Here is a 25435-nt window from a genome sequence, read left to right on the forward strand (position 1 = left end):
CATTTTACAAAAATTACTTTGTAACTTAACTTTTTTCACTTAATGTTTCCATTTCTCACATCATTAAATACTTTCTACACCATTTCCCTTGTGACAGTGAATGGAATTTTATAGATTGGATGTATTATAATTTATTAAACTAGTCTCTATACTTCGACATAAGGCGCTTCCAATTTTCCCCCAATATATGCTGCAACGAACATTCTTATACTTAACTGTGAACACATCCATATTTCCTTAGCACAAATTTCTAAAAGTGAGTTTCTCTGTGTGAATGGATATACACAGTTTAAGGTTTGGGTTTTTTTTTGTTGTTTTGAAGACCATTACCCACCTGTTGTGCCAATTTACTATCTCAATCAGCAGTAGTTAAGGCAACTATCAAATAATATATCATCTCATATTTTTAAAGGAAACTTGCTCCCTTCTTGAGCCTCCAAAAAGATGATGAAATAAAGCTACATTTTCTTTTTTCTAGTATGGGAGTGCCTTTTTCCCGCAACTTTGATTAATTTTTTAATAGTTTGCTTTCTGCTATTAAAAAATGCATAACAACACGCATTATTGAGTGTGAGTTGCAAAGAAAATACAAGGTCATCTGAAGGAAAGAAGTTCAAGGGAGCATGGCAACAGCAGGAAGAACAAAAATGAAATTTATTAATTAGGCTCCTATTTGTAAATCTCTTGTCAAGGACAATTACGTTTTTAAGTAAGTTTTCTTTGGTATTACTAGTATATTTACATGAAAGATAATATGTTGCATTTTTATTTCAGATTCACCAGGTTTTCTTATAAAAAAGAAACTGGATCAGCCAGCAGTTGTATGTACACAAACAGTTGAGAAATAGTTGTCACATTTAAAATAAATTTCCCAGTAGAAATGTGATCATTAGTTCTTTATTTGTAGTTATTTATACACTGCACAAAGACCAACAGGGCCAAGAAAAAGGGAAATACAAATTTGTTAATGTCACAGTTCTGCTTGAACTTCAAGTTTGGTTTCATGAATTATTCTTTCCTGTTTGGGACATAAGTCTTTGTTGCTAATACACATATCAGATTTATTTCATGTGCAACATTAAGATGACAATTCAATAATTTCCAATTATTAATGTTTACGCTAAGAGAAAAATTCACATAAGTCCTTAAAGAAAAAATAGCTGATATATACACTTCCCCATTTCTATAGCTAAAAACAGAAGAGCAATGTAGCTTAAGTTACTTTAAAAAATTTGAACAGTTTTCAAAAACTTTATTTCCCCTTCAAAGATCTGAAAGGCAGAGTATGAAATCAACCTACATTTTTTTTTCTACTCACCTAACATCAGTCAATCGTGGGTGACTAAATCTCTACAAGTTTGCTTTAAATTGAAAAGTCCTTTAAACTAATACTGTATTCTTGAAGTATCCTTAAACTAATACTGAATTTTTAAAGTATAAAGGAGACAAAGTTGGCATCTAGGAAAATAGAAACATTCTATTGATCCCCCAAGAGACATGAAGAAAGCCAAAGATCACATAAGCAGTCTGTTTGGCAGTGGCAATAGTGCAAGAAAGAGCTATTAGTTCTAAATAGCACTGTGCCCACCAGGACGCAGGAATTTGCACCCAGGATATCCTGTTGCTGTTTGCAATATTAATTTATACTTTCTGCAAACTGGATAATATATATTGGTAAGACAAGCAACATTGCTTCTCAAACAAAGCCATAGTGGGTAAAAGAACTGATAAGTGATTAGCAAAGTCGGATTTACTTCTGGCAAGTACATCACAATGTTTGTAAGTCACGTATGAGATTGCCAAAGTGCCTATCGGCCAACTGAGCGAATCTTCTAGAAAAACGCCTCACAGTTGAAATGCTAGGGGAGTGACTCTGTAAATGCATGTCACACCTTGGAAGATTTTAATGATGTGGGGGTATGCACATGAACATATGCATGCAAAACGCTTTACTCTCCTTGTAATGCTCCAAATTCTAAAAATGTACATCTTGTGACTGGCGTGAATTATCTCTATGATACTGGAAAATTACCTGTCTTTCTAGCTTAAAGTTTTTGAAGGGCTTTTTTGTAGACTGAGTGTGCATTGAAAACATGATACCTTATTTTCCAGAAACCATAATCATTAGAAACTTTTGGAGGAGGGAAGAGATTTGTGTAAATTGGCACTTTACAACTCAGTACCTTTGAGTTTTAGTTCCTCCTTAATAGAAAATGTTGAATTTTTTCTTTCTAGTGAAAGGCTGTAGCTAGGTACGATGACTCTTATTTGGGGCTTCAAATTAAACTTCAAAAACAGCTTCACTAATATCCAGTGAATGCCTGGATGGTCCATCTTTCACTCCAACTCAGTGTGTGTAATAATGTCATATTTTAATTCATGTGTCTCTTCTTTGTTTAACTTGTCTGTTTTATTTCTGGTCTTACAGAGGTACCGTGCATTTCCCATGTGTCTTTAAGCCTCTGGCCAGTAACCATTTTCCTGATGCTTTCTGTGCCAAGGGAAGAAGAGATACCCCAGAAAGGGCCCTGACTCTTGCTACTCAGAGACCAGCAGCAAAGCATCATCTGGGCTTTTACATCAATCTACTTTTTACGTTTTTCATCTGACGAAATCCACTTTCAGGTGATGGGGATTACTTTTGTTACAGCAAGACTGTAAAGAAAAAGGGAAAGAGTTAATGTTCAGCCTACAAAATCCAAAATAAAATGTTTTATTGTGCAAAAGATAAAAGATTTGAAAGCCAAGCTTTGTTAAGAGAAGAATTTCTACTAGTCCTGTCTTTCCCCCTTTTGTCATATCACAAAGCAGGTGAATGCAGATCATAAGTTTTTTCCACAGCATAGAAACGACCTCTATTCCACGTATGACCTAGACTGTGACGTTTTCCCTTCATTGGTTTTATTTGGAAATAACTGTGTATTTACAGAAGAGTTGCAAACATGGTACAGAGAGTTCTCATGTACCCCTCCCCCAGCTTCCCATAATGATCAAAATTAAGAAACTGACATTGGCACCATACTCAGACTTTAGCTGGATTTCCCCGGGTTTTCTACTAATTTTCTTTCTTTTCCAGGGTCCAATCTATGACATCACATTGAATCTAGTGCATGAGTCTCCTCCAAGCTCTGATCATTTCATGGTCTTTCCTTGTCTTCCATGATCTCTACAGTTTTGAAGAGACTGTCCCTCAATCTGAGTTTATCTAATGTTTTCTCACGATAAGACTAAATGTTTATGTTTTGAGGAGGAATACCAGAAAGGTGATGTTAGGCCATGAATGGTATCCTTAATGTATGAGGATAAGACAAGGAGAAAATAAAAAGCCAGAAGTTTGCTCTGGTCCCAGGAGATGGTAGGGAGAGAAAAGAGACAGAAGCAGGGCAAGTAGATAAGATGATAATAGAGGTCTAGTTTTCAGGATCTCTTCCACACACAACTCTTTGGGCAAATCTTCAGGGCAAGGGCAGCTTTGTAACATCTTGATAGGTACAGAGTGACCAGAGGCCATTGGGTTGATGGCTCACTTTCCCAGACTTAGGCTCTAGGCAGTGATGTGCTGGTAAATGTTTAATAACTGGCCTTGGGGGTGGGGGGTGGGGTAGAGGTGTGGGAGGGTGGAGGCCTGATTTATAAAGTTTGCTCATTTCCGTGGTGTAAATACTCCTGCCTTGACCAATTTGAAACTATCAACATAACATTACTGAACAGAATTCGGAAGGACTATGTTGTAGTTCACTGTTATATAGTATTTCTACCATGCATCTATAACAAACATAGATAATAGTAAAATGCAGTAAAATAAATAGGAAGTGATGATTCTGAGTATCAATTACCTTGGCTGTTAATATAATTTGTTTAAAGGTATGTTTATATTATTTGATTTATAATAATGGCTCTGTTTAACAGCTAGAGTGTAAAATTCCTAAAAACTTGTTACAGGCTCCCTCCAGCATGTCACTGCTTCTAGGGGATTCTGGGCATTTGGTCCAGTACCACATCCCACGTGGATCAGAAGCAGTGATGCAGAGGTGGCCGCAGAAGGTGTACAGGACTTAGAAAGCAGTCCTGTCTCCTCATGGCCTTTGTGTGGGAAGCAAAACTCTCCGGATCTTGGGAAACAGAAGGATGAGGCAGGAAGAGAATTTGAGATAGACTGAGTCATCTAAAATAATGTTACTCAGGCTTTCCGGGTGGCACAGTGGTTAAGAATCCGCCTGGCAATACAGGGGACACAGGTTCGAGCCCTGGCCTGGGAAGAGCCCACATGCCGCGGAGCAACTAAGCCCGTGTGCCACAACTACTGAGCCTGCGCTCTAGAGCCCGCAGGCCACAACAGCTGAACCTGCATGCCATAACTACTGAAGCCCAGATGCCTAGAGCCCGTGCTCTGCAACAAAGAGTAGCCCCCGCTCGCCACAACTAGAGAAAAGACAGAGTGCTGCAACAAAGACCCGATGTGGCCAAAAATAAAATAAATTTATAAAAAAATAAAATAAAATAAAGTAATGTTACTCAAAATCCAGTCCACGGGCAGTGCCAGTCCACTAACTATTACTGATCTGAGGTGAGATAAATACAGGTGAGTTCACGTTCAGAAATTTTTATCATAAATTGACATTGCCTTGACATCCTAGCATGTGATCAGTGGACGGGGTTTGTTGGACAAGATATAGACTAGTTCAGGTGCATTGAACTGGAATGGCAAGGTGCTTGTGGCACGAGCTGCATTCTAGTCCTACATAGGAAGGCCATGTATTGGATCCATGATCCATTGGAAAGATCAATCAATTTGAGAAGCATTCATCTCAAAGGGGCTGGTTTTGAAATCATCATCTTTAGAAGGGAATAAAATACTGAGTAGTCTGAATGAGAGGTTGTCAGCATGTGTTCCTTGGACCAGCAACCTGGTCCACCCTGGAACCCCTTAGAAATGCAAGTTCTAAGTCCCCAGCCAATGTTCTGAATCGGAAACCTTGGGGGAGGGCCCAGAAACCTGTGTTTTAACAAGCCCTCTAGGTGTTTCTGCTTCACGTCTGCATTTAAGAACCACTGGTTAGAATGCTTTAAGTGAAAGAATTATGCTCAAGCTGGAGGAAAATGAAACACAATTAATTAAGTGCAAATTATCCCTGCTAGTATGCAGAGCTGGAGCCCATGAAAAAGATCAGACCAGGTAGAGGAAAAAGGAAGAAAACTCAACTTTCTTTGCATATCGGAATGATACGCAAATGCTAAAGCCAACTACTCTTAGTGGGTGATGATTTTTAATTTTTCTCTACAAGCTTACCCATAGGGCTGTGTTTCCACATTTCCAAGCATCAGTCATTTCCCAGCCCACTGCAGCCTGTTTTTATCAAAAAGGGTCACAGCGATAGGAACAAAAGAGTGTTTTCTTCAGCTTTGCTCTCACCACACAACTGCTGGATTTCTGGCTTTCCTCGCATTCCCTACAATTACCACTATTAATAGCTCAGGAGGCCCCTCCTGGCTGCTTTGGGTTCTCCATCCTTTTCCCTCTCTGCTCTCTATTCCAGGTACCCCTGGCATCTCATCTTCTCCAATGCTTCTGTCCCTTCCCAGATATGGTTTTGGCTTAGAATCTGGCTGACCTGGACATAAGCCGTATCACAGCCAAGAACTTCCCTCTGCTTTCCATCCGTGCTACGTTTTCTTTCTGGGGGACGCCACATGGGGCTCCCAGGATCTTCTAAGGCCATCTTTCTCAAACTGATGTGCAAGCAAATCACCTGGGGCTCTTGTTCTGGGACAGGTCTGATCCTGCAGGTCTAGGGTGGGCCCGAGGAGCTGCATCTCTAACAAGCTCCCAGGTGATGCTGCTGTTACCAGTCTGCAAACAAATTTTGAGAAACAGGTTTAGAGCAGTGGTTTTCCTACTTTCACCGTGTCTTCTCCCCAGGTCTTGAACACAGGTGAGGAAGTGTCGTCACAGGGTGACCAGCTGTCCTGGTCTGACAGAGATTGTCCTGAACACCATGTGTCCTGGGATATCCCACAGTCCTGGGCAAATCTAACAACTGGTCATCCCAGCAGCCCCGAACCACTCTGAAGAGCCCTCATTCTGCTTCTCCCCAACTCCCTCCCCATCCGACCCTTGGATTTTTGCTTCTTGACTCTTAAGGTAAATGTTTTCCCTTGAGGCTCTTCATTTCTCCTCTGTGAGATGCCCTCTACTTGGCAAACCTGTCTCCACTGGCCCTGAAGACAGAACTGCATCTGCACCCTATGTAGTTAGTTAGCCCAGTCTTTGGAAGAGCTGCCCATTAAACTTGGTTTGGAAGGTTCCATGTAATGTTTCCCCACAGATGGTCAGAACTAAGAGGCCTCTCTGAGATTGGCTGGGCCCCTATTTGACAGTTCACTCCTGTGCTTTCACATAAACATTCTCCTCCCTCCTGGTCTCTGCAGACCAAGCAGGATTGCCCAGTGCCTGGGAGCAATGCATATTCTGCTTTGCTTCTTAGGTGATGATATGGATGTTAACTGGAATTAGCAAAAACAAAAATCTTCAACTCTGAGGTTTGGCAAATACATGTTTTCCAGTATTTCCAATTGTCCTTTCTACGTTGAAGCCATGAATTCTTTTACGCACAACTTCATGCTTCATCATCGTAGAAATACAGCTCTGATTATGTCCATCCACAGCTAAACACCTTCATTAACACTGAATTTCCAGCAGAATCATTTCCAGACTCCCCACGTTAGAACAAAGCAGTGGTTCTCAAAACTTTAGGATGCATCAGAATGACCTAGAGGGGTTGCTAAAACACTGATTGCTGGCCTCACCCCTGAGTTTCAGATTCAGTTGGCCTGGGTGGGGACCCAGAAACTTGCATTTCTAACAAGTTTCCAGGAGATTCGGATGCTGCTGGCTCACAGAACACACTCTGAGAACCACCAGGCTAGTGGACCCCTTCCATCCGGCCACAGATTGCTTTCCTAACACCCAGCTACAGTACATGTTTTCTAAGATAGCCCTGTGCATACTGTATGCTTTCCTACTCTGTGCCTTTGTTTTGTTTCATTCATGTATTCACTCATGCATCGTCTTAGTCTCCTCAGGATGCTATAACAGAATACCAGAGACTGGGTGCCTTAAACAACAGACATTTATTTCTCATGGTTCTGGAGGCTGGAAGTCCAAGATCAAGGTGCCTGTAGGTTTGTTTCTTGGTGAGGGCACTCTTCTTGGCTTGCCGACAGCCACTTTTTCACTGTATCCTTGTGTCTCTTCCTCTTCTTCTAAGACGCTCCACCTTCATGACCTCATCGAAACCTAATTACCCCCCAAAGGTCCCACTTCCTAATACCACTGCGTTGGGGTTTGGAATTTCAACACAGGAACTTGGGGAGGGACACACATTCAGTCCAGAACACTCATGGATTCATTCATTCAATCAGTGGTTCATTATTTCATCAAACTTTTTTTCCCAGTTTTATTGAGGTATAATTGAACGAAGTTGTAAATACTTAACGTTTACAATATGATTTTTTGATAAACTTCTTCAAACATCTTTTTTAGCATTTGCCAATTTATTTCTTTATTTTTAAAACTTTTTCATCAAATATTTTTTAAAGACCAACACGACTGACCCTGTCCAGTGCCCTCATGAAGTTTATGGTATAAGAGAAGAGAAATTTTACCCTTTTACGGAGTGCTTCATGGTTTCCAAAGAGTTTCCACACTCAATCTCCCATTACATCTTCTCCAGAGCCCTGAAAGACCAACGGGCACAGATCGTTTTACACATTTCACAAATGAAGAAATTGAAGGGGAAGCGGCTCATCCAAGGTAATGTCAACGCAGGTCTCCCCAGTCCCAGGCCAGCGTTTTTTCCACTCAGTTCCACAGCTTCAGTCTTGGCTCACTGTACCCTCTCACTCCCTACTGTCCAAACTGTACCCCTTCTTTAAAGCCCAATCTGACACTACCTCCTCCACGAAGCCTTCCCTGATAACCCTAGTTAAAATAATTTCTCCTTCTAGAAAATTCGAATTCAAAAACATACATTCACCCCTGTGTTCAGAGCAGCACTATTTACAATAGCCAAGAGATGGAAGCAACGTAAGTTTCCATCGACAGATGAATGGATAAAGAAGATGTTGTGTGTATACACAATGGAATATTACTCAGCCATAAAAGGAATGAAAGAATGCCATTTGCAACAACATGGATGGACCTAGAGATTATCATACTAAGTGAAGTAAGTCAGACAGAGAAAGACAAATATCATATGATACTGCTTATATGAGGAATCTAAAAAGAAATGATACAAGTGAACTTATTTACAAAACAAAAACAGACTCACAGACATAGAAAACAAACTTATGGTTACCAAAGGGGAAATGGGAGGTGAGGAATAAATTAGGAGGTTGGGATTAACAGAAACACAGTACTATAAAATAGATAACCAACAAGGACCTACTGTATAGCACAGGGAACTATATTCAATACCCTGTAATAACCTACAATAGAAAACATGAAAAAGAATATATATGTATATGTGTAACTGAATCACTTTGCTGTACACCAGAAACTAACACAACATTGTGAATCAAGTATCCTTTGATAAAAAAAAATAATAATTTCTCCTTCTCATAAAGTAAGATAGTACTTTATTTTGTGTCTCTACTGGCATTAAAAATATATATATATAAAACTTCCCTTTCTAGATAGACCCCAATCTCCTCGGGAATAGGATTAATACTTCACTCTCCTTTTGGTCTCCCAATGCAGTCAGTTCTTATCTTATAGTAGATGCTCACTAAAGCACTGAGAAATGAATAAAGGAATGAAGTTTGGGGAGATGAAAATTTCACCTATTTTCTGAGTCAGTAGTTATATTCATAAGATAATCAATGAAGAATATATTTGAAGATGAAAGCAGAGTTGTCTATTATCTCCATAATTAATTAAGTGACTGCTGGATGCCAGGTGATTTATGTTATGACATTTTGCTCTCATAACCTAACAGATAAAAAACATCGTTCCTATTTTCAAGTGGACATACTGAAGCCTCGAATTGTTTAGAAATTTTCCCCAAGTTCAGACATTGATGGCTTGTTAGAGAGGTGACCAAACTCAATTCCTTTTCACCTCATGTGGTAACATGAACACATGAAATCACCTCCAATTTTACTATAACAATAAGAAATTGTCCAGCATTTATCTACATAAGAAATTAGTTCAAATTGTAGTAATAATCTTGAGATCACCTTTTAGTAACATAGTCTCTCACAGTATTATTGACTCATCCTTGATTCACCGTTTGTTGGGTGAATCCTTTGATCCATTTTTCCAAAAGAGGAAAGGAATTTCACTACTACCGTTGCTATTGCTATTTTCTTATTCTTCATGTGGTCCGTCATCACTAATTGTGAAAATGCTGCCTTCTGACTTAGTAAATCTGTCTTAACCAGTGGTACTGTGTTCTAATGGAACATGACTCCTAGACAAGAGAGTGTAAAAATCTGGGGCAAATCCTGGAACAAAGGTGGGGTGGGGGTGGATAAACCTAGAGATGCTTTCATGAATCACCCCCAAAGGAATAATAACTTTAGCAAAAATGAAAAACTCAGACATTAAAACAATTTGTTAGACATTTACCATTTTATAGAAATGAGAATTATTAGGGAGTTTAACCAAAGGACATTATTAATGAATGTCATAGGGCCTGGAGAGAGGCAGGTAAGAGACAGATGGCATTAAGGAGACAGCTAACTCACCTAGGAGGGTTCACAAGTGGGTTCTGCAGCTGAAGTCTTAGAAGAGCAGAGGCCAGCAACATCCTGAAAACCAAATAGGCACATCAAAGGTGACTGTTCTTCCAAATGTATAAATACCAATTTGCATCCTTTCCTCTTACAGGTACTGCAATGTTTTACCTGGTAAACACCTGTCGGTATAATTGGCAGGGGTTATTAAAAGATCTTGTCATTTCATTAGCCATTAAGACAGCTAACAATAAATCCCAGGATCTTAACAGTTGTTTGGGTTTTTTGCTTTGTTTTTTGTTCTGTTTTTGTTTTTATTTCACTGAAACTGTTTCAGGTCATGAAAAAATTCTACCAAAATCTTCCAAATCTTCAGGCCTCCTGGGGTGTTCAGTTCAGAAAAATCAAGTCACAACAAATGTCTTCTTTCTTATACAGCTTTCTATTGTCAGATCAGGGAGCTGGAAAAGGTCATGCATCGAGAAGAAGGTGAAAATTGGGGAAGTAGATAAATATTTTTTCTAATTCAGGGCTGGTGAAATTAATGTAATAGTGGCTTCAATGGGCAGTTTCAGTCGCTCTTGTACCTGTCCTCAGAGATATGACACAAGCAGAAACTGAGCTTCTTGAAAATAAAGAACATAGACGTTTGATTTTTGTCAGTGCTTCTTGGAAAGAATTCAGAAGTGCCTCTTCAACCAATAGTAGGTAGGTTTCTAGAAATCTCTGCATTGGGGAATTCATAGTAAGGACAGAGTACAACCTATATATAGAAATGAAACTTGTTGCTAATGGGTGTGCTATCTAAGGACCAGTTACACGGAAATGTCATTTTGTTTGGTCACTAAGGAGCTGTAAAACAATGAGGTTTGTTTGTAAAATAACAGTAACAATACTAGATGATACTTACATATTTAAGTTCCACACAGTGTTCTAAATACATTTAATTTAATCTAAATACATTTAATTTAATCTTCCTAATCACCCAGTGAGGTAAGTACTATAATTATCATCATTTTACAGGATAAACTTAGAAACAAAAGTTCAACAACTTGCCCACGGTCTCACATCTAATAAGTGGTGACACAGGCAGCCTGGCTCCAGAGCCCAGGCTCTTCCACAATAAACTCTATCAGATTTTTATATATAAACAATGGTATATATTTTTGAATATAAGGAACACATATTATTAATAATGGAACATAAGGAACACATATTATTAAAAATTTGAGAACGTGAGAAATGGAAGAAAAGAAATGGAAGAATAGTGCTACTAACCTCACATAATTGGACTTTATACTTTCTTTTTTTCAATAATTCCTCGTTGTTTCCTTTCCATCTTGTCTTTTGTATGGACTATGTTTTGTTTACTTTTATCTTCCACGATTATTTATAAAACAGATATTCTGTTTCTCATTCAACTCGTACCTATATTAAATTGTCCACAATTAACCTTAAGTGCATTCTTACCTAATGATTTAAAAAGAAAAGCAAAACTTCTAATGCTTTTTTAGTTTTCTCCATGTTCTCTTTTCACATTGTGATCGTAAGTTAGACTCTTTATTAAAAATTTTAAAACCTCCTTTTCAGGATTATTTTATTGAAAACATTGTTTCTTTAGTAAAAAAAAAAATTCTAGCCATCAGCATCAAGTCTTAATTCACTTCAATGTTCACTATACTTTATTCATTTATTACTTTGTCTTTACCTTCTATGCTAAATTAGCACTAATCTTTTTCCCTGAAATTTCCTATTCTTGAATTTTTGTACTGTCTCACCTCTTAGTGATCTGGAAGCTATCTCTTTGCAATTTTTACAGAAAATAATCTGACACCTTGCAGATTTAAAAATGTTCTTCTGTTGTTTATACATATAAGCCAATAATTGGGTAGGCATAAAACTTGCAGAATCAAACTTGTTTCTCTTAAAATTGTGTAGAAATTGAACTATGGTCTTAAAAAAGTTCTTGTTCTATATTAGAAATATGAAGGCAATCTACAAGAGCACATATATGTTTTCCTAGATACTTGCAGGAATTTTGTTTGTCTTAGAAATTTAAAAATTTACCAGCCTATGACCAGACATTTATCTCTATTCCTTAGTTTTGCCCAAAAGAAACCTTACAGTGTCACTGTGGCTTTTACATGTAGAAAGTCTTCTTCTGGTACGACTTTGATTTTTACTTCTGATCCACCTGCTCTATTTTCAGGTGGATCATTTGACTCATAAATTTTATTTTATTCATAAATAAATGAATTATTTTCATTATTTTGTTCATAAATTCAAGAAATAGTTATCTAACACTAACAGTATATACTGTGTTAAGCACTCTGTTGGGGTAGGATTACAATAAGATGTTTACTGTTCTCAAGGAGCTTACAATCTAAGCTAGAACTCCATAACTTGCCCATTTTCCTCTTATCCTTTTAACTTTTATTCATTTTCTTTGGATAGTTAGACTAGTTATGAGGCTTATCTTCTGTATCCCTCATTTCTACTTCTGCAAAACAGAAATTTCACTTACTGAATTTTTTATTCAGTCACAATCTGTTCTTATTTTTACCTGTTCTTGTTAAATTAAAAACAAAAGAGTCTGTCCTGCTATATTGTTATAATTGCATTCCTAAGACACCTCATATTATCAAAAGGTTATTACAAAAAACAATTATTTCAAGGAGAAAAGGGGCTAGGGGCTAAACAGTTTGAAATGCACAATAATAAAATAATGTTTACTACAGTAATTTTAATAAGTGTGCTTTTAAATCTGTTTTTAACTCAAATTACAACTAATAAATTTTTATTTCAAAATCAATAAATATAGTTCTCAACATTACTGACCAAGTAATGTTAGACTTACAATGTAAAGTAAGACCACATTTTAGACAACAAGTTCTTAGGACCATGAAATAAATTATATTACAGTTTGTAACTGTCTAAGGTAAGGAAAGGACTACAACACCAACTGAGCAGCCAGCCATTCAAACAAATCTATTCCAATTATTTTTATGGAATAATTTTGCTTCCACATGTATAACTCTAGTTCTAGACAGGCCATCATGTTAAAATTAACAATAGCCAGTAAAATGCAAACGATATATCTTAATTTATCAGTGGTGTTATCTCCAATTCCATCTACAGAGGAAAAGCTCCCATGCCTTCAATGTACTTCCATGAAATTCCCCTTTCCTTATAAGCTTACGGAGCCAGCTTCTAGCACTTACCAAGAAAGCAAAGGAGAGAACAAAAAAGGAACAAAGGAGAACATTTTGTGATGCTTATATATTTCAAGTCATTGGTGCACAAGGCCCAAGAAGCCATCAAAGGGAAGTCTTATGTTTGACCATTAAAATGCAGTAATGCAATTCTGCCCAGGAGTAACTTTTACTCTGCTATAGCATAGGAAACTCCCAAGGTATGTCAGGGCCAGCAACACTGAAGGCCACAGAAACATGTTACGGTATGAATGTGACAAAGTAGACTCTTCATTCCTTCCAATATCTGGAATATGCTTATTTCGCATATTTTTACTGTTGATGCATAAAATTCTTCTACAGACGGTTTTAAAGCCTTTAAAAAAGTAATTCGGTGGAAGAGTGTATTCATATATTGCAGCTCATTCAGTGTCTTTGCAGAAGTCCCCCAAATTGGAATCTTAACATATGCATATTGGGATGAAAGAAAAAACCCAGCTTAAAAACAGTTTTGTTAAATGTCTGTTTTTCTAATTCAATGAATGATTTAAAAAATTAACTTCATTGTTTTTTAATTTACCATCTGTTAACTCAATAAATATGAGTTCTTAAAGTTAACATAATTGTCTTGAAATTTGCTGTTTTTGAAGCTGATTAAAGTTATTTAAATTAATTTTATTGTATATTCAGACTAGAACAAGGCATGTCTGCATTTGGATAGATCTTGGCTAATAATTCACAAATAAATTTGCCCATTTAAAAAATGGACTAATTTTGTTTATGGTCCTTAATATATATCAGTCAACTTGCAGAAATGCAGAGATGCTGAGGTTAGATAACCAAAGATATAGTACATCAATACATCAAAATTTGTAGCCATTAAAAACTGACCAAGTACAAAATTTTCATCAACTCTGTCTCTTGTCTAATAAAGAGGAAACGTGGAGTTAATATCAATTAGAATGCAATTTCTTTTCACCCTACATTCTCATAGATGAAAGGAACTGCTGTGTTCTTTAAACATTGTCCTTCCTCTGGTCAGTTTATTGGATTAAGGGTGGTCATGGACCCAAGTGGACCGATCAGACTCTTCCTTGAGAATTGTGAAAGACAGAAAGATGGTCCTGTGTCTGGATGGCTCCATTGGAACATCCATGGCTTGAGAACAACCTGCAACCATGTTCTGCTACGTAACTGAGGAGAGGAGCAGCTGGACAGTCATACGGAAGAAAGCCAAAGAAGAGATATGGAGAAAGAAGATGGACTGGGTTCCCTCTAGCACTTCAGGACTTCTGTTCTGGGAGGCCACATTGCACCCCTGACTTTGGATTCCATGAAAAGCCCCAGTCTGCTTTTCCTTTTTTGCTTGAGCTCAGAGTCAGCTTCAATCAATTACAAGTCAAAACGACTTGAACTAATGCACAAGAGAGGAAATCCTCCTGATGGCAATGACTGTTTGATCATGGATTCCCAGGCTTTATTCCTCCCCCTCTTTCCTTTAGATGAGGAGAAACTTTTTATTTTAACATGTAATTTATCTATTTTTTTTTATGATTATTGATTTTTTTTGGCTTCTCTAAGAAACCTTTGTCTATCTCCAACTTATGTTTTAAAACATAAAGCTCTACAAGCTTTAGGGCTTTAGCTTCTACATTTATAGCTATAATCTGTTGCCAATGAATTGTTGTGTATGATGTGAGGGAGGGATCAAGGGCTTTTTGTTTGTTTGCTTTCTCTATGGATGTCTAGTCATTCTAGCACCATGTGTTGAAAATACTTTCTTTGGCACATTGGGTTGCTTTGGAGGAGATGAAAATGGGGAGGGAGGGCATGGAGAGGCCATCTGAAACTAAACTAATGACTTAATAGTAAAATGAAGAGGTAGACATTTTATTTTGCTAATCTTATTAATGAGTTTAACAAAACGTAGTAGCCTCTTCACTTAACAAAAGAATGGGCTGACAGTCCATTTATTAGAAGTCACTTTTTCCACGAACTTGCACATAATGCACCTAAAACATAACTGATGACCAATAGTTAACTCAGTTTTCTGTTCTATGCTGTTGCCAGCTTAACCCTTTACACTGTCTGTATAATGTGCATCCATTCGTGTTCCAGACATTAACTGAGATTTAGACTAGGACTGTATCCATTAGATGGAACAGACTACATTTGCCCAAGAATATTAAATAAAACCAAACTGAAAACCAATTCAAAGTAGGATATAACTGTTGGCCCTGCTTGTTTGTCTGTCCTACTTTTTTGCACCAGAAGGGGAGCTTTTATTGTCCTTTCATTTGCGTAAGCCAACTTCCAAGTTATCTCAGGAAGATCTTAGAATAACAATATTATTGTGTTTGAGATGACCCCAAAGTGTGAATGATTCTCAAAATCCATTGATTCGCAACGTGCAAGTCACAGGTGAGCTGCATATAAATCATCTTCATGGTGCACATAGAAAGTGCTTAATATTGGCCAAGAACGCTGGGGTAAATGGTTGAGGCAACTGGCTCAGGGACTCTGACCATCATAAGCCCTTCCCAGGCGCTGTCGGGTCACCTGAAAGGTTGAAGGCCTCAATATCTTGGTACACTGGTCATCCGTTTGTAACAGAGCAGTTGGCTTATTCTCATCTAAGTACTTCTAGGAAATGTACAGTAGTGGATGGAAATCTACAGTTTTGGCCAATAAGCATCCACTTTCCCTATTTCTGGGAAATTATCCCCAATGTGTCTTGGAGAACTCCCAGACTACCTGATTTGGGTAGTGTGGCTAACACTCTCAAATCCAAGATGGGCATGTGACCCAAGGCTGGTGAGTTAAAGAACTGCAGCCCCTGACCAGGGTGAGGTCTGGGTACAGGATGCAATTTGATCCAGTCACAACCAGGTGTAATTTCTGGAAACTTTGAGAAAGAGGAACGCTCTTTGTGCTGGGGTTTCTACGTCAGAAGAATGGAAGCCTGGAGGGAGTAGCTTACTCTAGTAAAGGGACAACCAGCCTGAGGATAAAGTGAAAACAGAAGAAAAGAGGACCAAGAGAGAGATGGTGACATTATTTGAGCAGCTAGATTTAATTATGCCTAAAGCAGTCCTTACACTGTATTTTCCAATTTATGTGAGTATGTGTGAGAATATGTATGTAGCAGGGAGAATAAGCAATGAAACAAACTTTCCTTTTTGAGTTGGATTTCTGCCCCTTAACAGCCCAAGTTTCTCAAATCAATGTGGATTGCTGGATCGCAGCGTATTTTTTCTACCGAATCTGAATTTATAGATTTGGAGCCAAGGAATCTGCATTTTAAATAAGCATTCTATTTAATTCCGAAACACACTAAAGTTTGAGATCTACTGTTCCAATTTGATGGGTTAGGAAACTGAGACTAATAAAGACTAGGTGTCTTTCCCAAGATCATTCAACAACATATATTTATTCTAGGTGGGTGGGAAGACATAACAAACTAGCTGATTAGTTACAGAATCAAAACTAGAATTCAGTTATGCTCTTGTCTTCCTGGTGACTTTGATCTTCCCAAGCTTCTGCTCTAATACCTTTCTTCCCTATTCCAACATATTTTTCACCTAAAATAGGAACATTGGGTAGCATTCACAGTATATCAAAATAGGAGGTACTTTAACAATCTTAGGTCAGTGTTACTAGCGTGGATGGTCTGGAATTTGGAAACATTTCCACCAAAGCAAAGGAGGAGAAGGGGCAGCAGAACTAAGCAAATGCTGTCTCCAGGCAGTCCTCCCCCCTCCCCTTCCAAGTCTCAAAGATTCCTGTTTTTGTTAAAAATGCATGCAAGGGGACTTCCCTGTTGGCGTAGTGGTTAGGAATCCGCCTGCCAATGCAGGGGACACGGGTTCGAGCCCTGGTCCGGGAAGATCCCACATGCCTCAGAACAACTAAGCCCGTGTGCCACAACTACCGAGCCTGCGCTCTAGAGCCCGCGAGCCGCAACTACTGAGCCCGCGAGCCACAACTACTGAGCCCGTGCGCCTACAGCCCGTGCTCCGCAACAAGAGAAGCCACCGCAATGAGAAGCCAGCACACCTCAGCGAAGAGCAGCCCTCCCACTCGCTGCAACTAGAGAAAGCCCACGCACAGCAACGAAGACCCAACGCAGCCAAAAATAAATAAATTTATTAAAAAAAAAACCAAAACGTTGCATTCAATTCTAGTGTATGTATAACTGTTTTAATAGGAAAAGAATTTCTTCCAACATCTTTAAGTAAAAAAATAAGTACTCCAGAAATAGAGGCCATCATTATTCTCTGGCTTTGTGTGTCCCTGGCACAGCAGCAAATCACCCAGGAGGGACTTGCTTCTACCCCACTTACATTCCAGTCAATTCATTTTCTATTCTTGTTTAGATCCCAGGATTTCTTTTCTACTAGAATCATAATGACAGCAACAACATTAACAAAAGAAGCCATTGTTAGCCTTTATTGAGTACTAGCTGTTTTGAAACCCTGGGCATTTACTCTCTAGAGGAGGTGGGTACAATTATTATCCCCATCATAAGGATGAGGAAGTTGAGGCAGAAAATTAGGAAATTTGTTCAAGGTCAAACAAGCAGCTGAACCAGGATTAGAATCCAGGCAGTCAGACGCCCAAGGCTGCTTTGCCTATATCTGTTAATTTACTCTGAAATTCATCTAAAATATTATGATTTGCTCATGCTGCTCCTTTGTCTTCAAAACTCATGGAACATATAAAATGGGTGAACTTTATTGTATAGAAATTATACCTCAAGAAAGCTGAGTAAAAAAATGACAATTTGTAGAGCGAGCTGTTGAGAATTTAAAGATTTGATTGCCCGGTGAATTGAGTGGCTTTAAGAATCTGGATGTGCCCATGGGAACAGAACCTACAAGAAACCAATCACATACCTTATGAGAGAATACCTAGTGTTTCTAAAGTTATACAGGCGTTTATGGGAGAGTGTGGGGTGTTCTTGCAGACTGCTGACTGTGGAATGGCAGGCAAGTATGGTTTCAAAGCAGGAAAGGAGCTGGGGAAAAGGAGGGTTTGGTGCCCTCAATTTTTTTAATTGAAAAATTAACATCATTGAGACGGTCTTAGGCACATGGATATAGGACAGACTGAGTTATAATATACTCTGAAGGACAGTAATAAAGAATTTGGCTTTCACTAGAAACATACATAAGCTATACAAATGGGTCTCTGTAGTTCCACAGAGCCTGAGGATAGTTTTAGGGCCCAGTACAAAATCCAACTGTTTAGATGGCATTCCTCAATAAGGTGGAAAGATCAGGAAGTTTAGTCCCAGACAACACATATTCTGATGCCTGCTGATCTTTGTGTCCCGCACTGAATGATTTACGCATTTTAAAAATCCAATAATATGTATCAGAGAATGATACAGAAAAATTACATCTGATCAAGAAAAGATCATTGTGCATCCACGTTGCTGCAAGTGGCATTATTTCGTTCTTTTTTATGGCTGAGTAATATTCTATTGTATATATGTGCCACATCTTCTTTATCCATTCATCTGCCAATGGAAATTAAGTGAAGTAAGTCAGACAGAGAAAGACATATCTTATGATGTCACTCATATGTGGAATCTAATTTTAAAAAATTGTATAAATGAACTTATTTACAAAACAGAAACAGACTCACAGATTTTGAAAACAAATTTATGGTTACCAAAGGGGGAATGTGACAGGGAGGGATAAATTAGGAGCTTGGGATTAATGTATACACACTACTATATACAAAATAGATGAACAACAAGGGCCTACTGCATAGCACAGGGAACTCTACTCAGTATTCTGTAATAACCTATATGGGAAACGAATCTGAAAAAGAATGAGTATATGTATAACTGAATCACTATGCTGTACACCTGAAATTAACACAACATTGTAAATCAACTATACTCCAATAAACTTTTCAAAAAGTCATTAAAAAAAAGACTGTTTTGCTCTTGAAAAATAAACAGTCTAGCAAAGGAAGTGTAAAACATAAGGAGTACTCAAAATATGTGCCCCCCTTCTAAAACTTCAGTTTTCTTCTCTTTCATTTATTAGCTCTGCAAATATTTATTGGGTACCCCCTATATACATGGGAAGTTGTGTCCTATAAAATGGGCAGTGTTATAGAGGGCTTTGCATCATCGCTCAGATGGTTATGCGGTATCAACTAGACCCTCCCGGCTCCAGCCTTTTCCTATCCACTCTGCCACCAGAGTGACCTTTCTAAAGAGATCTGATGGTGTTACCCCATCCTTACAAGCTTTAATGACTCCCTATCTCATGAAGTAGGAAACAGGCGACTGACTGGGGGTCCTTAAGCTGATTTTGATCTGTAGACGTTTTCCCTCCACATGGGTTCTTTAAAATGTGGATAAGTCCTCAACATTTAAGATTTCAATTTTTCATAGCAATCTGAATCAGTAGCTCCACATGGGTTCTTTAAAATGTGGATAAGTCCTCAACATTTAAGATTTCAATTTTTCATAGCAATCTGACTCAGTAGCTTCTCTTTAAAAGCTGGAAGATCTGACACTTGGTATGATTGGCCTTCACCATTCCATTTAGGCAGAGAATCTCTCTCCTGCTTGCCATTGTCGCTACCAATGCTTATGGTCTTCAACTCCGTCTGCTTTGCTCATTTACATTCGTGCTTGGACCAAGGTAATGTAAGAGTTTGCAATCCCTTGATGCCTAAACTCTATAGAGTATGTCTTCAAGGTCCTTCACAATTTGAAGCTCTTTGGTTTCATCCTTTGCAAAGACCCCATGTTCCAGCCACACTGAATTCCCTGTAGTCCCCTAAATGACAAGCTTTGTCATCCTCAGTGCCCTGACTCCTGCTGGACTCTGCTTGAAATATCTTCCCTCCATCTTCCTTTTCTGTCTAAAGCAATCTCATATATCCTCAAGACTTAGTTCAATTCCTCTATGGAACTTTCCTCAATCCTGCCAGAGAGTTATTTGCTTCTACCCAAGTGTTCCCATAGCACTTTGTGCCTCTACTAGCGTTGCAATTCTAATAGAATTCAAAATTCAAAATTCTTTCTGCATCTATCCAATTGGAAAATGTATTTCTTGAAAAGGAGGACTCTACCCACCTCTATATCCCCAACCCTTAATAGGGTGCCTGGCATCTAGTAGGTACACGATGAATGGTTACTGAATGAACAAAAATATGGATGAATGAATGAATGAATGAATGCATGAATGAATACTTCCAAGAGAATTTTTTTGTGTGTGTCACAAGATTGTGACATTTAAAATAAGGGAAGTAATGACTCGAGACCAAATTTCAAAGTTTGATAATGATCATGACATCTTCTGATAACAGTTCTTAAAAGTTCCTGTTCATTGTACCCTTTCCAGGAAAACAAGTCTTGAGAAAATACAGTGTATATAATATTAATAAATGGATAAAGAGTGACTTAAAACTGATAGGGTGCCACATTTTGGTGGGGGAGGGGTGGGTTATAGGGCTGCATTCAGAGAGTGGATGGTGAAAGAAACCACAGCATGTCTCCCTTTAAGCTGGTGGACTCTCTGGCAGCGTTTACCCTGAGGAGGGGAACATTTGGGCCACAAAGTGGCAGGAAGAAATCAGTTAGCTGGAGGCGATCATGTGGACACAAGTTACCATGAATATATCAGTTTTTAGAGCTGTGTACCATAGTTCTCCACTTTGGGGCACAAGGTAGGCTGCTCTGTTGGGCCTTGTTGTGATGATTCCATGGAGCCATGTCATCACTCTTGGACAATGAGTTGTGTGTCCAAATGATGTGTGTCACTTCTGGCCGCAGCACTTAAATACCAGTATGAGACTCTCCAGAGTGATCTTTATTTTTACCATAGCAACATGAAACATTCAAGGTGGCAACTGTTCCATCTGCCTGCGACCCTAAATGAGGAGACGTGGAACAGACCAGTAGACCTGCAGTGGACTCATCGCATAACCAAGAAGACAACCTTTGCCATTATAGGTCACTAAAAATTGGAATTGTTTGTTACTCTGGCATAACATAGCCTATCCTGACAAATACAATAGATTTGCTCTGTTTTGCAGCAGGTGGCAGAACTAATGGCTGGAAGGATTAGGAAGACCGATTCTGTGCAATTTAAGACAAAGATGTCATAAAGTGTACAAAGACAGAACTACTTAGGATGTTATTCATTCACACAGTGTACACTGAACTCTACTCTGTGATAAGTATTCTTTAGATAAAATCCTTGCCTCTATGGAGGTAAGTGGTGAGTTTCCCTTCACTCAAGATGTTTGTATTGATGGTCCCTAAAGTTTTCACTCAACAAATCAACTTTAAAAATGCCTTCCAACCTGGAACTTCAGGATGTCTATTTCCTCCGGTCTAAAAAGGAAAAAAAAAAACTATTTAAAAAAAATATTCCTTTGACTCAAACCATTTACTGATCTGCTGAGTTGTCTTTTCACATTATAATGTCATTTTCCCAGCAAGTAAGTGCCTTGCAGGCCAAGACTGTTTTATTCTTCCTTTGCATCTTTCTCATACTATTTAGTAGGTAATATTTTACTGTCTGTTCTCCTAGGAAGATAATGAGCTTTTGACACTAGCTATTATTATTGACCAATTGATAGGCTTCAGATTTAGTTGTCTTTCAACCATTTAAATTAGGTTTGGACTTGTTAAAAAAAAAACTAGCAGCACAAACGTATTACCCTAATAACTTTCAGGCAAGATGATTTTTCCTTCTGAAAAAAAGCCTTAGCCCTATACTATTGAATTTGTGGCCAATTACAATATTTCATTAACTTATTAATCCAGTAAGTATTTAATGTATTCCTACTATGTGCCAGGGGACAGGGTTTACATTGCGTTTACCAAGATATGTTATTTCATGCACTGTACCCATCATTACATCATTCTACATTATAACAGTGACTATGAGTTCTCTGTATAAGACTATTTCCCCAGGGGAAAGCAAATTCAAAAGGTTGGGGCAAAATGTTCCCTTGGTTTAATGCATAGGACCATATCACACCTTAAATTCTGGGGGCTTGGTTGATAATTTGGAGGAGTAGATGAGTACGTAAGAGTGTGTAAGGGAGGAGAAACAATCCTCTTTTTATATTTCGATTTCTGCTAAGCTTCAGTTCAGGCTTTCAGAATTGGAGAATCAGCTTCCTGCTTCAAGAAATTGCTAATAAGCGTAATTAAAGACCAAGAATTTATTCTTTCCATTCCAAACCTGATGTCATTCCCAGATGGAGATACTGGTACTAGTTAGGCAATTCAGCATTTTGGTAAATGAAGGCAGGAGGATTTGGTGTCTCTTGGACCCTGTGGAGACAGAAAGTGGTCCAGGAAGGAAAACTTGGGTTTTATTTTGTTTTGCCCATTGCAATCATTTATACCTTTTTGCTTTAGAACCAGAAGCTGAGGTGGGCACCTGTGTCTTAAAAAAAAAACAACGAGGGGCTAGTTCTCTTAAAGAACGCTAATTCATAAACTTTCTACATTCTTATGTCTTTAGAATTGTCAACTCTGCATAAAATGACAATCAACTGAAAAAGATGGATAAATTCCAGTGAATTCAATACCCATTGATAGAAAAGAACAGGCATATCAGAAACCAGTGTGAATACAGGCAGTATTATCCTTTATTTAGAAAAACCACACAAAAATACAGCACAGTTGATGTACCGTCACCAGGACTTGAAAGCAGAATCAACCACTGTGTAAAAGGTAAAATAAGAGGGCACAGATATCAGGATTTTCCCAGCGTGCTTTATTCATAGACATCTGACAGAAGAGGACCTAACAGAGCTTTGAGGAAAAACTGAATTCTCAGCCCACTGCCACTTTCCAGGAACTTCACTGCAAAACAGTGCTCTGCGCTGGTGGGACGGAGATCTTAGCAATCTTCGTCCTGCTCCCATAGTTTCCTGCTCTCTAAATACAATTATTTATGGGGTCTTAATAAGAGAGCGAGCCTTGTGTGAAAGGAACTCAAAGTGCAGCTTCTAAAAATACACCGAGGAGCCTCTACCGTCCTTATTGTTACAAACTGACGTTTTGCAGTTCGAGCTTAACGACTACACACACACACACACACACACACACACACACACACACGAAGAGAGAAAGTAAACACTGTGTTTTTTCTTTCTGCGATCCTCTTAACTTTGAGTAAACAGTAGTCATTTTCTATTGTCATACTCAGTGCGCATTTCCCAAAGACAACACAACACAAAAGACCTGTTAGCTCCCTTAGAGCTGGGGGTAAGAACGGCAGGAAAAGAAAGCAAAGTTGACCGAGTTCCAGTTTCTCCTTAGCCTGGGTCCTGAATCTCCAGTCACCTAGATCTTGCAGAGGTGTTTGGAGTTTCACTCCCCTTTTGGAAAGGTTTCCTCGCCCCTTCTCCTCTCCGAGTCCGCTGTCATTTAATCCTCACTTGCCCTTTTTGCTTCCCGCTTTTTGGAGAAATTGGACCTCAGTTTAGGCGTCTTTTGCCAATGGGTTGAAAAGAAGTACAGCTGCCGACGGGAGGATATTAAATAAATGAGCAGGGGCGCGGCATGGGGGGGTCTGCAAGAGGGTCCCCTCCTCCTCTTTCCGCCACGTGCTCCGCAGTTGGGGTGCAGCGCTCCTGGATGGGGTGCTGAGCGGGGCGAGGGTGGGGTGAAGAGAGGTGCACCGAGCAGGTTGGAAGGGAAGGAGGCCCTCTAGGAAAGATCGTCTCGACCGAACACTGACGAGAGAAAAAAGCTGGCCCACAGGCCCCTAGTGGGGAGCGATCCACCCCACGGAGGCTGGCTTGGGGCGGGGGGGGGGGGGGGGGGGGGGCCCCCCCCGGGGGGGGGGGGGGGGGGGGGGGGGGGGGGGGTGCGTCGGGGCCTCTCACCTGACTTCCTCCTCCGCTGGCACACAGCTACAATCATCCCCTTCCCGCTCCCCACCCCCCCAGCCAAAAAAAAAAGCCCAGCCAAACAACGAACAACAAGAGGAAGCCGCAGGCGGCTGGAGGAGGGGTGCGCGCGCTGGGGGCCCGGGAGAGGTGAGGGGGGGTGGTTGGCGGGCGTCAAGAACCGCGCCGCGCACAGCCAAGCGCTCCCCCAGGCGCCCACACTTACCCTCGCGGCCGAGGGTCCGGTCTCCGGCGCCGATCGTAGCGCGCGCCCCTCGTCCGCCCGCGCCCCTCCGGCCCGCTGCCCCCCACACCCGGGCCGGCGCGCTGGGAGGGAGCCTGGGAGCGGCGGCGGCGGCGGCGGCGGCGGCGGCGGCGACTCGGGCTCGGCTCGGCTCGGGCTCCAGCGCGCCCAGTGTCGCCGGCGGTCGCCGAGGCTCCACCGCCAGGGGGAGAAGCCGGGGTGGGTGCTGGGGAGGCGGGCCGGGCCCTCGCCGCCCCGCCGGCCAGCCCGCGCCGCACACGCTCCTCGGCGGCGGTGGGCGGCGGCGGCGGCTACGCGGGGTCCGCTGAGCCCCCGGGCGCCGCGTGCCCGGCCCGAGAGCTGTGGCTGGATGCGCGCCCGGGTTGCTGCGGGCTCCCGCGGGGGGCGCCCCGGCCGCCCCGGTGCGCCTCCAGACTGCGGGCGCCGAGACCGCCTAGCAGAGAGCGACTCCCGCCGGCCCCTTCCCCCTCCCTCCCCCGCCGCCGCCCCCTCCCTCTCCCCGTTAACATCTCCTCCCTCCCCCCCCTTCCTTCCCTCGGCCTCGAGCGCTCGCTAGCTCGCTCCTCGCCTCTCTCTCCCCTTTAAACGCCCACTTCGGATGGGAAAAGAAGACAACTTAAAGTCAAGTTGCAATTAACTTCCGCGGCAGCCGCAGCTCCGGCGGCGGCGGCACCAGAGGCAGAAGCCGCCGCCTCGGAAGTCCGACGCCGCCGCGCCCGCCCGGGAAGCTGCGCCTGGTCTCGGGCCGTGCTCCACAGCCACCGCCGCCCCCAACGCCCATGCCTGAGTGAGTTCTGCTCCTTTGCCTCTCTCTCTCTCTTTTTTCTTTTTGGCCCCTACTCTTAACCTTTTATCTCTCTTTCTTTTTTTGGAATCGATCTAAACTTCACCGTAGCGCCCACCCACCCGCGGTGCCCGTCGTTGGGGCGACTCGGCTCCCCTCTCGTGGGCGCCCGGGGACAGGGGTCTTCCGAGCTCCTTCTCTCGCGCGCGGCCGGATCCGGAGGGGTGGCCAGGAGAGTGAGGGAGAGCACCCGGGACGGGGGACTTGAAGATGCCATTCGTTCTTTCTCGGGGTGTGGACACCCTCACACACACCTGCCCGACAGACCCTGGCTGAACAAACTCCTTCAGGTCATCGGTAGAACCCCTTTGGGAAGAGAAAAGGGGGATCGAAAAGACCGAAGGAAGCACACGGGGAAAGGGAGACCCTCTCTGTGCGCCCCGGGGCCGGGCGGAGTAGGCTGGGGAGTGGAAACGTTCCCCCGCCGGATCGCAAGTTAAGCTCAGCATCCTTCCCCGGTCCATCTGCGCCTTCCTCCGCCCCCCGCCGGCGCGGCTGGTTGGGAGCAGTGGCGGA

At 41.0% G+C, this 25435-nt stretch overlaps 2 protein-coding genes and 1 pseudogene across 2 annotated transcripts in view; 1 reads left to right on the plus strand and 2 right to left on the minus strand.

The window, feature by feature from the left end:
- The window catches only part of LOC113609340 (actin-104-like), a 189206-nt pseudogene extending 182578 nt beyond the window's left edge, over positions 1-6628 (minus strand).
- LOC113609341 (wiskott-Aldrich syndrome protein homolog) lies at positions 882-24856 on the minus strand. The gene is made up of 5 exons (XM_027086476.1): positions 24707-24856; positions 24037-24570; positions 9748-9810; positions 7666-7737; positions 882-2655 (listed from the first exon to the last, which is right to left on the minus strand). Exons 1-3 carry the CDS (start codon positions 24854-24856, stop codon positions 9748-9750), a joined length of 747 nt encoding a protein of 248 aa, XP_026942277.1. The 3' UTR covers positions 882-2655; positions 7666-7737.
- The window catches only part of SATB1 (SATB homeobox 1), a 99852-nt gene continuing 99043 nt past the window's right edge, over positions 24627-25435 (plus strand). Inside the window, exon 1 of the mRNA XM_027086544.1 lies at positions 24627-24862. The gene's annotated coding sequence lies outside the window, so the exon portion shown is untranslated. The remainder of the gene's footprint in view (positions 24863-25435) is intronic.

The sequence above is a fragment of the Aethalodelphis obliquidens genome, unplaced genomic scaffold (assembly GCF_003676395.1).
Source record: "Aethalodelphis obliquidens isolate GAN/ISIS:26980383/991018 unplaced genomic scaffold, ASM367639v1 scaffold56, whole genome shotgun sequence".
NCBI lineage: Eukaryota > Metazoa > Chordata > Mammalia > Artiodactyla > Delphinidae > Aethalodelphis > Aethalodelphis obliquidens.